The following is a 13,956-nucleotide window of genomic DNA, read 5'->3' as shown; positions in this document are numbered from 1 at the left end:
CGCGCCCGCGCATGTTGACAGCTCCTCGGCGCCCGGTTGGCCGGCGGGCCCGCCACTCCGCGGCCACTTGGGCGGGATGAAGGGGGCGGCCCCGAGGCGCCGGGACGCGGCCGAGCGCCCGCCCCGCCCGGTCCCGTCCCGCCCCGACCCGCGCGGCCGCGGAGCTCCCCGCTCCCTACCCGCATGTCCGGGCGCGCGCAGCGGCGGGACGGGGGCCGCGAGGCCGTAAACAAGCGCGGCGCCCGCCTCCTGCCCCGCGATTGGCGGCCGCGATGCGAGCGTGGCGGGCTAGGGGGCACCAGAGACGCGGCGCCGCTCGCTGATTGGCCGCCTTGGCCGCGCGCCTGGCCGCGCCTTTCGCTCTCATTGGCTCTGTGGGGAGGTACGCGCGTCGCCGCGACGGGATTGGCCCCTGCGGCTACGCGCCGGATCGGCTTCCCAGCGCCTGATTGGGGGCGCCGGCGGCGCGTGCGTAAACCCGCCTCTGAGGCAGCGATTGGCTTCTCGGGGACCAATTAGCGGAACCCGCCGCATGGTGGCAGCCCCCTCATTGGCCGCGCTTGCCCCGCAGCGCGAGTGGGCGGGGCTGTTGCGCAGAGCGAGGCGGCCGCGCATGCGCAGGAGCGCGGTGATGCCTGCGCGGGGCTTGCCCGGAGCCGCCTGAGGTAAGCGGCGGCGCGGGGGGCGCCCGGGCTGCCCCGCCGGTCCCGGCAGCCGCCCCGCCGCGTTCCCGCACCGGCCTCGCGGGGCGGGCGGGCTGTGTGCCCGGCACGGGGCGCCGCGGCCTCCCCGGGCCTCCTCCGCCCGCGCCCCGCTCCCTCTCCCAACGGTTGTTTATTTATGGAAGCATTTCTGTTGTCTGCTGTTGCCACCAGGCGGCTGTTGTGGCCTTAAATAAAAGCGTTCCTAAAATCGCAGTGATTCCGGCACTTAGAGTTAACCTGTATGGCTGTTTATAGCCACTCGCTCTCATGCTTAACTATTTTCTTATGAATCACGCAAAATATTTCACAGAAGCGTCCATTATTTTAATTACCTAATTTACCTAATTTCTTTAAAAAGTGCCATTTCACAGCACTGGAACCTGGCATTCATTTTTTAGCCATGAAGTGCTAAAACACAATGCACGTTGCCTTGCTCAGGTTACCATTAAAAACTTGACCTTAAGAAAGAGTCACTGGATGAAGCAGCAGCTGGAAAAACTTGGGGCTGCTTTTTCACTGAAAGAAAGTTACAGGAGTGGAGAAGGATGATCAAAAAAATGGATAGCATCAACATCAGAAATGAAATTCCATTTGGAATGGTGAATATTTCAAGACAAAGGTCTATGAAACCAGTTCTTAAAACAGGGATTCTGATGGTATCTTCTCTTCCCCCTTTTCAGTTTTGCAGAGGAAGCTGTATCTTCCCTTCTGTATGAATGCTCCAAGTTTATTTTATTTTACATTCTCACTGAAAGAAGCAAGTGCAGCACTTTGGAGGCCATGGATGCTGAGGAAACAGCAGTTTTCCCTGATCAGGCTGCCTTTATTCCAGGCAGCAGGAAAGAAGAACTCTTCCAATCTCCTTGCACTAAATGAGGCAGAACTGAAAGAACAGTTTGTAAAAGGTGATGGTCCAGGAGGTCAAGCCGTTAATAAGACAAGCAACTGTGTTGTCTTGAAGCATATTCCCACTGGGATTGTCATTAAGGTAATGATATTTTATTTCATTAAGTCGTAAAGTACATTAAGTCTGCCAAACTACCTTTTAAAGTTAAGAATATCCTCAGTGCAAGAGTCAAGGAGAAGTTTATTGATATGCGCTATAAAGAACCTCAGAAAGGAACATGGTTGGTTAACATTAATAGACTTGAGGCTAAGCTGATCTTGGGGTTAAGCTTTGGCAAATGCTACTGTTCTGTAGCTTTCTTTGTATGTTCTCAGTGATATCTCAGTGATAAGTCTTAAAAGGTCTTTCTTAACGAGGTGATCATAGTCATTTTGCATATTCTTCTTAAGTATAACTCCTCCCTACGTACCATGAACTAAAACTTACTTTTGAAATTAATCTTTACTTCCTTACTGTAAGAAGGGGAAGACACAGTTAAGCTCAGAAGCAACTTTCTGAGGTAACATGGAAGCAATTGTGTTTGCTGACAGAATTAAAGATTAATGTGAAAGCCAGCCTGCCAAATTGCAGTAACAATTGATTATTAGGCAGTCTGTCCAGAATACATCCTTCCTAATTAGGATCTGATCTTACAATCCTTGTTCAGGTGAAATATTTAGACTGAAGGGGAAAAGAGAAGAATAAATGGCTTCAGGTCTCAAAATAAATGTTCTACTCTGTTTTTCTTTTCTCTCCTCAGTGTCATCAAACAAGATCAGTAGAGCAGAATAGAAAGATAGCCAGAGAAATCCTGCAGGAAAAGGTTGACCTCTTCTATAAAGGTGAAAATAGCGATGTTTTTAAAGAGAAGAAAGCAGCAGAGAAGAAGAAGCAAGAAAAGAAAAGAAGAGCAAAGGAAAACCTAGAAAGAAAAAGGCATTTTAAAGAGATGCAACAACTAGATGGGAACTAAACATTTGAAATACTGACTTGACTTAACTGGGTAAGGAAAGCAGTACGTGACTGTATCCAAATGTAGTTTCCTAACTGTCAGCTACGGTAGGGCTTCATAAACACAGCTAAAAGAATTGAGTAGTGACCTGCTATTTCTGTAAATGGAAGTATTAAAAGCAATTATATATTCCTTCTTCTGCCTGCCATCATCTCATTGCTCATGTTCAGCAATCAGTTCTTCTGCCAAGTTCAAAATATGGTAATCCCATCATTTTGAAAGGGGATGATAAACTTTCCAATGCTGTTAACAGAGACAAAAAGAAAACTCAACCCATTAGGAGTTCCGAGACACAAGAACACCACCAAAAAGTTATAACTTTCCTTCTTTTACTTGACCACTGCCTCCACTGATACCAGAATGTTGCATAAACAGTGATGTGGTGTAGATGAGACACGGAGCAGGTTGCTTTGTGATACCACTAGAGGTGGCGTAACCAGCTCCAATCACTGGCTGCCCCCTTCAGCTGTGTCAGCTGAACTGCCAGCATAAATGTTCTTGTTCCACTCCAGCTCTGAAAGCTACTGCTTAAACTTCAGTGAGAATTACCTGCAGCAGCTAAGAATGTGGGGGAAGGGAGAGGGTTGCTCCCGCAAATGGCAGTTGTCAGGTATTTTCTTCCAGCTCAAATGTACAGCTAGATCATTACAGATTAAAAAAAATCTAGAAAAACACACGTTGCAAGATACCTGACAATGCAACAGAATCCTATTCATTCAAGCTATGATGGAAATAATTTTTTTTCTCTTAATGTTTTATTATCTTCAAGTATCTGAACTGCCATATGTATCAGATATGCTAGGTTTTCTGAGACTTTTTTCCTGCTAGTTTGGGGCTGATATACATTTCCATTTTAGTATTATTAAGAAGTCCAGTTGCCAAATGGGAAATTTGTCTTTAATTTCTAGACAGGAACATCACAGGCTACGACTGAGTTCTGACCTTCAACAAGGAAGGGGAGAGCCTTCACAGCCGGAGCTGTAGTGTGTATTTTAAAAGCAATGGAGACTACCTAGCAGCTGTACCTCCTTCCTGCAGAGATGACTGCATCAGGACTGTGCCATGGATGGAAAGTCTCCAGCACTCTGCAGTCCCATCCTCTGGGCTCTTCTTGAACTTGAGCCTCCTGCGTGAAGGTTAAACCTTTCTCTATTGAGAGTTCCCTTGCACACACGGTATGAGTTTGATTAAAGTGACTGTACATAGTTTTAATACAAATTGTTAATGAAAATAAGCTTTATTACATCAAGTAATAAATACATACAAAGATGCAAATAACAGTTTTAGTAATTTATCCAGAATTTTCTTTTTTTTTTTTTTTGGCAAACTTAAAACTGAAATCTCCAGCCGTAATGTAGAAATTAGCTTTCTGGGACCTTGTTATTATTCAATAGGTTTCCCTATTTTCCATATAAGTCATGCACTTTAAATGGACTTCAAAGCACTAACACTCATGCAAATGTTTATGCAAAACAAACAAAAAAGGGAAAAGTAAGAGGAAGGGAAGGTTATTGCTAAGCAGGGTCTATGCTGTATGACAAATTGTGACATAGCAGACTACTAGGTACCACATGCTATTCTGCATTTATTAAAAAAATCCTCAGAGTTTATGTCAAAGATGGGCAGTTGGGGTTAAGTGAATATAGTCAAAAGAAAAAGACTGTGGCTGGATAGGAAGAGAACTGAAATAAAGCCTGGAAGAGAGAGAGCATTCCTCTGCATGCAATTCAGGTTTTGTGTTTTAGAAATATTTTGGGTGTTTTAACGTCTTTACAAAATGCAAACCCTCGTAAGTTGAAAAATCCTTGTTTTTTCATTCTTAACTATACACATTTGTAAGGGCAAAAGAAAGGTAAAACATTCAAAATAAAGAAATTCATCTGAATGTTTCAAGAGTCAAAGGAATAAGTATTACTTTTTCTTCATTAGGAGATCTTGGAAATCTGGCAGGTGAATTAGTGGGCTAGGATCTTGCGTTTCGTTCAGTCTCAGCCAAGCATTCCCGAACTAGTCCTCTAGCATGAATAATGCCTGCAAAAGAATGGGACATTTTATCAATCATCTCCTTCAGGTGACTCTTGCAGTGACAATCCAAAGAAAGATTTATTTCTGTTCTGAATTACCAAAACAATCCCAGTATACTCCAGAAAAAAAGGAGAGTTTTTCCTTCCTCCATGTCCTTTCCAAACATAAGCCTAAGCTAGAAGTTTGCTTTTTGCAGGCTGTCATTATAAATTGAAAAGATACTAAAGCAGGAATCGGAGCATTATAAATTTTGTATATCTGCAGTGACAGGTACACCTCAATTAGCATTGCAGGCCTATTTAGGGGTTTAACTAGAGAAAAAAAAAATCATCTTGCCTACCTGTCAGTTACTTTGCTACAGTTAGGTGAAAGAAGACATGAAGTAATTTGGGGATTCATTTTAGCAAGCTGTAAAAGCCTCAATTAATACCTTGGAGTAATTCTCCTCTGAGAGGATGCATCAAAAACTGAATTTTTGTAATACTGCCTCAGCTCAGGTACTGCCTTGTAAAAGAACAAGAGGAGGTTTTTAGTGGTGTGTGCAAAAAGTTAGCTCCCAGCACTGGATCAGCTTCCAGTGTCATTGATCACTACTTTCCATGCTGCCATATCTATTCTCATTTGAGAGATGTAAGCTGGAATTTCCCACTAAGTCCTGTTCCATGGAGTTCCAGCAAGCTGTACCTTGATTCTTAATCCTGGAATGCAAACTGTATTCATATTCTTAGAGCTACCAGAAGAACAAGTGCTTGAGTAAAATCTTAAAATGAGACATCCTGGGCAGATTTTCCAGTGACAAACGAGGCTATGTTCTATTGACAGCATCAGATAGAGGCTCAGATTATTTCTGTGGTCCCTCGTGCTCCCTAACAAGGTGAGGAAATCACAGTAAGACAACAGAGCAACGTTAAGCGCTGTTTAGAGACAACAGATTTGGACTCTCGAAGGCTGCCTGCCCAAATGAGAGCAACAGCCTTTACACCCAAGGAGCAGTGACCTGGGCCGCTGTGTCCAAGGCTTTGCAGAGGTTAAACTGACACATAGCAGGCAAAGCCTGCAGCGACGCGATGCAGAGCTGCATACCCACAGCAGCACATTAGACCTGGGTATGGTGGCAGGACGCCCAGTTTATGCAGCAGAGCTACTGTGAATTATGTAGAACACTGGGAATTTGGCCAGTTTTGGAGGTCAGTAGCCTCTGTCCTGAGGAGCAGGTGGAGCTGGAGACAGAGACTTTATTCAGGAAGATCCTCCACACGGCCATGGAGGCTGCAGACATGTGGGTACCCTCATTCAGTCTTTCCCTCACGCCTGCATAAGCTGTTTCAGCCAGAAGGCTCCCAAAATGGATAGAAAGCTATGTCTGTGACCAAAAGATGGCAGCAAAAGGTATTTATTTCTGATTTTCTTGCAACACTGACACACCAGTCACAGTTACAGTACTGAATCTTAAAGCTACATTATCAAACAACCTCAATGCTGCAGGAAATAGCAAGTCAACTTTCCCTCACCTAGCTGACCCGTTCAGAGAGAATGTCTGCCTCTCTCCCAGTGTCTCTCAAGTCATGCCCATTAGCCTATTGCCATTCATGATCTATTAATACTGACTCAGGCAATGCCATAAAGAGAGACTCCAGTAACATTGATTTTAGCTGGGCCAGATTCCACTTACCACTCATCAGCAGACTTTATTGCATCCTTTTCCCAGAACAGCTACTAGTCATTTTATTGCATGTCATGGCAGATATATTACTCTCCCATAATGGCTGAGCCTTAAACACAACTCTGAAGTCTTGGGTAAATGTAAAGGGGGTTTGCAAGGTGGCCACGTTAGTCTGTTACAGTAAGATTCCCATTCAAGGCTGAATGCAGGAGTCAAACACAGGACAAGGACCAAGCAAAGGGAGGAAAAGGTAACTATGTCATGCCAGCTGAGGACAGGACAGCCAGCACAACTGTTGGCGATGGCCTTTCACGGTCATTTCTGGAGCTAGAGCGGTGGAATGTCCCCCTGCTCCTTCAGAAATAACCCTCACATGTCCCCTGTGCAGGACAATGTCAGACTGATGTCAGTGGTAGGGCATGCAGGGGTTTCTTTTACACTGCAAGGAAAGGGCAATTACGTGACCCTTTTTAGCCAACTAAGCAAAGCTAAAAGGCCTTCTCAGCTAGGCCTAGGACACTGTTAGACTCCAACAAGGAGACTCCTAAAGATGTCCACTTGACAACAGGTAATAGAGCCTAAGGAGCCAGATGCTCCAGAGACAAGAAGAATATGTGTGCTTCAAGTCTCCGTCCCTGTGCAATTTTCACTAACGACATCTCTCCTTTTTATTCCAGCTCTTCTCACCACTGGCCTCAGTGTGATTTAGTAGGACATAGAATTTCTTTAAGCAAAATACACTTCAGTAGAGACTCCTGGGTCAAGTAGAAGGGTGATGTTTACGAGGGGAAGTAAACAATGCTTGACTGGATATTTTAGAGTCGTGGCACAAAAGGGAATTGAAGGGGTAAGTCGGTCTCCAGGACTCTGACAACACATGTCCAACTAACACCTTAAGGGATCCAAATAAAGTTTGAATTATTAACTGAAACTCTCTTTATTCATATGAGGTACATTCATCCACTGCTTTATCTATCAACGCTGCCTTAATACAGTATTCCAAAGATTCAGTTGCTTGTTAATACATCTAGCTTAACAGTCACCTGAAGACAGCTGCTGCCTTTCAAAGGTAGCAGTTGTCATGGAACAGTATTTAAGCAGTTCATGCCAAAAAAGTATAGACACATTAAAAAAAAAAAAAAACAATTTTAAACTTTACCTCGTTTTAGCCTTTCCATCGCACTTTTACTCCCAGCATATGTGGGTCTAATCTCTTTTCCTAATTCTTCTATGATAGCTAGAAGTTCTGCATATTTGCTCTGTGGTACTTGACTGCTGCTGGTGCCCTGTAGTAGGAAGCAAAATCATTTCAATAAATACTGCTAAAAAGAGCAATACAAAAAAGAAACAAACAGCAATCCAAAATTCATGAAATACCAGAAACTGCCATTGAAGACACGTTATTAAAAAAAAAAAAAAGAAAGTTTCAATTCTATTACATAAACATGATTTTCTTTTTGCATTTTCTCCTACCATTGGACACAATGCTCTGCATCCTTGGAAAATAGGCATTAACTGGGAGGATGCGGCTGCAGGACTGGGACTTAAGCGAAACAGAAGTTAAATCAGTCCTGCAAAAACAGCAATGTGAGAACAGCTTATTTATCTCTCCTTCTGCTTTTATCAATGTGCAATGGGCACAAACTGAAACACAGGAAGTTCCATCTGAGCATAAGGAAAAAGTTTTTACTGTGAGGGTAACTGAGCACTGGAACACGTTGCCCAGAGAGGTCATGGAATCTCCATCCTTGGAAATCCTCAAAAGCCACCTGGACACAGCCCTGGGCAACGTGCTCTAGGTGACCCTGCCTGAGCAGGAGGCCGGTTGGACGAGATGATTTCCAAAGGTCCTTTCCAACCTCAGCTGTTCTGTGATTCTGTAATTTTTGGATGCATATTTTGTGGAGGAGTTAGGCGGAGAGAGTGAGAAGTAGATACAAGAAAGCTACCCATATGACATGGGAATCCTGTTAAAATGTTAAAAATGTTTCACAGAAAGTTTACCAGTTGGATTCCTGAAAGCAATCCATAGGAATCTCTGTAACACGTTTCACGAGGCTGTACATTTAAAGTATACATTTACCCTAGGAAAGCAGTTAAAGATGTAGGGATATTACTTTTTAATCAAATAATTTAAAACACTATACAACCCTTATTATCAAAACGTAACTCAAGACATGGTTCACTACTAGTCAGAAGGGAAGAGACTAACAGTTAATTAGTAACTAATCTCACTCAGCACTCTGCTTAGTCTAATTTGATCCCAAGACATGTGTGATGAATCAGGCTGCCATTTGGGTTTGATTTCAAAGCTAGGTGGGAGGGGGGAACACCTCGGATTACAGGCCACCATTCACAGCACTATGCAAGCCTAGGGTCAGCGACCCCATTAAAGAAAGAACAACTAGCCAGCCCGACTGTACCTGCATCCCCTGCGTGTAGCCTAGAGAAGGGGGTCCATAGTCATTTAGAAGTTGCCTGTACTGCGCGGAGGTTGCCATGCTTGTGGAGGGGGAATGGACACTCCCAGCTGCAGAAAGAAAAGGGAAAAATATATATATATATCAGTTATTATCTAGAGGTGGATTAGCTGTTGCTCTGGGACACATGCTAAAGAGCTCCTCTCTTTTCTAAAGCCCTAACCTCTCACCTCGTTCAGAGCACACTAGCACCATTTCAGAGTCACGCTTTTTGCTAGGAAGAGAACAGTTAAATTAACACTTCTCTCAAGTTTGCTGTACATTTGAAAATAGCACAGCCTGCAACATTATCAGTGCAAATTGTTTGCCTAAAAGTGAAACAGAGTGTAACATGACAGGTTGTTCTGCCTAGACAAACTGTAAATATTAAGGAGCCCTATTTTTGCATATATACATTCCACATAGATGAGTCTAATGTGCTGTGCTATTTTTACCTTTTCAGTGCAAGTTATCTGAAAGCAATTTTGCAACTTAAAGGTGTCATCACACGGTCAACGCAAGTTACCCACAACACTATTTCCAGCTGATGCCAAAACTATTCATAGGGGGCAGTCAGATGAGGTACACCAGATCTGCTGCTCATTGTGAAACTTTGGAGTTGAAGAGTTGCTACCATTTATTCCTCTTTTTATGATGTCAAACATTTTTAGCCAGACAGACCGTACCGCACAATTAAGCTAAAAGAAAAACAGCATCACTTTTGGCTAAGGTTACATGTTCTAACATTATAAAAGTTCATATTTGCATTATATTCAGATCGAGGGGGTTTCCAGTCAGCTAAAAGTTATACAGACAGACTCTAATGTGACCTCCTAAAAAACGGCTCAAAAATGAGGATTCAAAAAACTTCCCCCTCCCCACAAACACAGAGTTTTTCAACATAGGAAACTGGGGCTGGGAAACTTCAAAACAGTCCTTTGGTTTTTCAGAGAGGGCCTGATTATGCTGCCCACTTATCAACTGTGATGCAAGACCCGCCGGTTGCGGATTGCACACTCGGAGCTAAGGGATCATTGCACCACTCGCCTCAGCAGCTCCGCTCCCCTCTTGCAGTTGCAGTGCCCCTGCATCCACTGCTGCTGCTGCCTTCGCCTGCAGGCAGCAGACACAGCCTGGCTGCTCTCTGAAAAACCCTTTTTCCCTTACTCCTTTGCTCAAATTCCCCACTGTCTTCCCACACACGAAACAGATTTTACCAGACTTTGAATTTAAATTAAACTGAAGCTAAAAGTCAGCAGCACTCAAAACTGTGTAAATCATTGTTTTTGCTTTAAAGTTGCAGGTGATTTCATTCAGATTTTCCATCATGACGAAAAGAGAGAATCAAAAAGCCAGCAGTTACACCATAAAAGCAAGGCTAAACACAGCGGGACAGGGACTCCCCAGGCTCCTCGGTTGGGAAATCTCCTTCCACTTTAGGATTAATCACAGGGTATATCCTCATGGTGTCATCTTCACTGCAAAAGAGTGCATGTTTTTAATTCTAACTAGCTCACTAGTGAAAAATTAGTGATGGTTACATGGGATGATCAGTAGACCACCTAAAAATGTAAAGTATTTCCTTCGTCTTTAATTAACCTACTACATTTTATGCTACTACAAGATGCATTTCCATTACTCGGGTTTCACACGGAGTTAATTATCACAGTTTGCTAAAGCACAGTAAAAACAAAACAAAAAAAAAACAAAACAAAAAAAAAGCACAGAAAACACCCATAGAGCACAGTTCCCGTGCTGTGAGGGAACAAGGGAGTTGTCAGCTACATTTTCAATTAGTTCATTACATTATGAACATTCAATTAGTTCATTATCAGCTCTGAACATGTGAACAATTGCAAGATTGCTGTATGTACAGCTCAATCAATATTTCCGGTCTAGACAATCGAATCCCGACAGTTATCAAACATGATGCAACAGCGAACTGCATCTTCCTCCAAGGAATTCAAAATGCTTTAAAAACACTAATGAGTGCCTTGCATTGCAAGGTAGGAAGGTTTAATTACCTCAATTAAATTAAAAAAAAAAAAAAAAAAGACTTGAGCAACTTTTCCTCATGTATAATAAAACAAAAGCCCTGTCCTGTAAAGACTTGTTCCTAAACAGTTACTGCAGGCAGTGCCCCATACCTACACATAGGACCTGGGAGCTCCCAGCAGTGCAGAACCAAGGGAAGTACTTGGACGGGAATCCTGCTCTGCTTACAGACAAACCTGAGCTGCAGCCCACGCTAAACAGGCAAACAAGATCAATCACCACCACTCTATCAGTTAATGATAATATAGTGCAGATACTCTATCGATTGCTGCAGATTATGTTGATTTAAACAACGACACATTCTTGTAGGAAGATAAGCCAAGGAATGTCTAGATAAGAGGGAGAACTTCCAGGCACGTGATGTGTGGCAAGACAAAGCAGCAAAGCCAGGAAAGTTGCACAGACGGGAAAGCCAGTGCCACTGCAGTGGCCACGAGTCAGTCCCAGCATGGGAGCTGGATCCCAGCAGCGACTGAATTAACACCGAATTAAACCAACAAACAAGGAGAAACTTTCGGCAGACAACTATCCAGGAGGGCCCGCTGCTGCAGTTTGTGCTCTGATGCTGATTTAAATTAGCAATCAGATCAATAGCCTTGTCGCCTCAGCGGCCAGGGGTGCTGCATTGTCTACTTTACCCACAATATATGCAGAGCTGTGATGCAGACACTAGAGGCCATTGCTGAGTACGGAATGCCCTGCCAAATGACAGATCGTGGTAACCATGGTGAGTTTACCCGTTTCTTTGCAGTCTGCATCAAAAATGTAATAAGACATAATGCCATGCGCCGACCACTTTATCAGCAGCAGCAGGCCCGGAGAACAAAGAAAAGGATTTGACTTGTCCGTGGTACCAGCCTCCACACAGCCGGGTCACAAGTTGCACCAGTCAAACTCAGCTGGAGGGAGGGAAAAAAAAAAGAGAGAGAAATCCTTGATTTCACCTCAATTTAAGATGATGCAATCATGAAAATGAAATTAATCACAGGGATATTAGTATCTCAGAGGGTAATGGACCTTGAGCTTTTTGACCTGTCACTTTGTGCATTTATCTCCGGGAGGGTCCGTGGGTCTTGGATTACTATTACTCAGTTAACCCAAAATTACATCTGCATGTCTGAGCATCCTGTATATCTCCGATGGAAAAGAAAGGAGAGAGAGGGGAGGGAAAAAAAAAAGAAAAAAAAAAGAAAGAGAGAACACCAGCTGCTACTATTATAGTTACTAAGAAAAATTAGGCCAAGTCTCACAGTCGAGACCCAGTCAGAAAATCAGTTTGATGAGGAGGTATTCACTAGAAAGAAAAAAAAGGCAGGGGAGAGATCTGAACTGAGGCTTGCTTTCTCATGCTAAAATAACAATGGAGACAAGACAGTTAAGAATCAGCAGAACCGAAAAAGGAGTGTGTTTGGTAGTGAACTTCAGTGAGACTCTGTATTACATCCTAAATTGTCTTAGTGCTTGCTGTTATTTAAAACCTAAATTAATACACACACTTTCCTCCCTCCACTTTCCCAATTAAATGTACACAAAGCCTTTTATTAACCATTTATGCCTGTGCCAACAATATCGTCATTTCTGTATTCAAGCAGACTCTCAAAAGCATTTTTTCCCCACAGAAATAAAGCGATTTTTAAATAATATTATGCTTTATTAATCACGGGGATCTAGCAACACAATAAAAAGAAATAAGATTTTTGCATCAAAACCTCCTCCTTCCAGTGGTTTCTCTGAGCCCCAATTAACACTCTGGCAGACAAAGGAACTAAAAATCCAGCTTTACATCCCTAAACTCCCACTGACCACAAATCTTCCCATTAATTTCTGATAGGAGCTGAATGGATCAGTACAAACCTCCTCTACCGTCTCGAAGCCTGAGCAGCGATACCAATTTGCTGGTCTGAGTTTTAATTCCTAAATCTGTTGCCGTTGCCTGCTGGAAATAAAATAAAATGAAAAGGCAGCTCACTAGAGCCCTGTGCACCCCACAAGGAAGTGGTGGGAGCGGGAACACCGGGAGATTCCTACCAGATTCGCCTCGAGTGGGGGTCATGAGATCCATGCAGCTCAATTTTCACCCCCTTTTACTCTCACAAGCAGCAAAATTCTATCAGTAATAGTTACTAAACTAACTGAGTTATATCTGCAGAATTGACTTAGGTAAGTAAAGAAATAACCCCACTGGATCTGTGTTCCTCTGCTACCCTGTACTTGGCAAGATGCTGCAAAACTTGGGTATGTGAATTCCTGCCATTTTACCAACCCTTTGTATACACGAATATCACCTTACATAACGCAGGGTCTCTGCAGCCAGGATTTTCTCCAAGGTGCACGGCATAGCCCGTGGAATCTCACTGCTTCTCCTTGTATTTGGCACTCACTTCAGGCTGAAGCTGCTTGCACCAGGAAAGCTGTTTCCATTTTGATGGGGAGCACTCGTCAGCTCTTTATACGGAGCCCTGTGCTGGAGGTTGCTGCCTCTGCCACCCAACTCGAACACATTCCTCAGCTGCTTCAGACAATTGGCATTTGATTCCTGGGAGGATCCAGGAGTACGAGACAACCAGGCTGGAATATTTTAAGTGGGAGAATGTAATTTCTGTTCTGAACTGGTAAACTTTGTAATGAAACATATGAGAAACATTCACATGGGCTGCTCTGCCAGCTGCATTACAGGGCAAACATCCCCCAGCGAAGGAGGAGGTAATATCTCAGACCAGACATTTCTGTGGTATTTGAACCCAGCCTGAATGACAGGTACACCACTCCGGCTCACTAGGAGAGGGCTTAATTCCTCAGCCCTCTACACACTTTGGCTTGACTTCAGCAAGAACTCCCTGCAATCCATGGGACACTCCATGCGTGTCTACACAAGCAGATCCACCGCAGCGCCAAGCAACACACCGAGCTGCTCGAGAGCTGCCAGCCCAGAGCTCGAACACCGGCAGCCCCGATTCTCCTCAACCCTCCCATAAACTTCCCTTTAAAATAATACACCCCGCTCTCGCTTTGCACAAAACATTCCTTTTAGCGCTGGCTGCGAAAGTCAAACTTTCACCCAACTTTGTTTCCCCCTTCAAACAGCCCTCCTTATGGTAGAAACAGACCTTTCTTTGAATTAAACTATTTCCTTTCCAAATGAAAAAAAAAAA

The 13,956-nt window shown here is 43.7% G+C and overlaps 2 protein-coding genes across 2 annotated transcripts in view; one reads left to right on the top strand and one right to left on the bottom strand.

Moving 5' to 3' along the window:
• Positions 1–613: 613 nt before the first annotated feature.
• On the top strand, positions 614–3,789 carry CUNH12orf65 (chromosome unknown C12orf65 homolog). The gene is made up of 4 exons (XM_026037742.1): positions 614–665; positions 1,385–1,692; positions 2,351–2,593; positions 3,511–3,789. The coding sequence occupies exons 2-3, from the start codon at positions 1,417–1,419 to the stop codon at positions 2,561–2,563; spliced, it is 489 nt and encodes a 162-aa protein (XP_025893527.1). The 5' UTR covers positions 614–665; positions 1,385–1,416; the 3' UTR covers positions 2,564–2,593; positions 3,511–3,789.
• A 146-nt stretch (positions 3,790–3,935) lies between these two features.
• CDK2AP1 (cyclin dependent kinase 2 associated protein 1) overlaps positions 3,936–13,956 on the bottom strand; it is a 14,817-nt gene continuing 4,796 nt past the window's right edge. Inside the window, exons 2-4 of the mRNA XM_026037743.1 lie at positions 8,714–8,820; positions 7,450–7,576; positions 3,936–4,633 (exon numbers count right to left, since the gene is read on the bottom strand). Of these exons, the coding sequence (XP_025893528.1) occupies positions 4,566–4,633; positions 7,450–7,576; positions 8,714–8,820 (302 nt within the window). The 3' untranslated portion in view covers positions 3,936–4,565. The remainder of the gene's footprint in view (positions 4,634–7,449; positions 7,577–8,713; positions 8,821–13,956) is intronic.

This window comes from Nothoprocta perdicaria, unplaced genomic scaffold (genome assembly GCF_003342845.1).
Source record: "Nothoprocta perdicaria isolate Ctin4 unplaced genomic scaffold, notPer1 scaffold_2, whole genome shotgun sequence".
NCBI lineage: Eukaryota > Metazoa > Chordata > Aves > Tinamiformes > Tinamidae > Nothoprocta > Nothoprocta perdicaria.
The sequence above is the reverse complement of the archived record's forward strand: the minus strand, read 5'-3'. Positions and strand labels throughout refer to the sequence as shown.

Bases quoted from the DNA above. Each gene is read 5' to 3' on its own strand.
- CUNH12orf65 (XM_026037742.1), top strand. From the start codon at position 1,417: ATGAATGCTCCAAGTTTATTTTATTTTACATTCTCACTGAAAGAAGCA. The intron at 1,693-2,350 runs GTAATGATATTT...TTCTCTCCTCAG, and splicing joins CCACTGGGATTGTCATTAAG to TGTCATCAAACAAGATCAGT.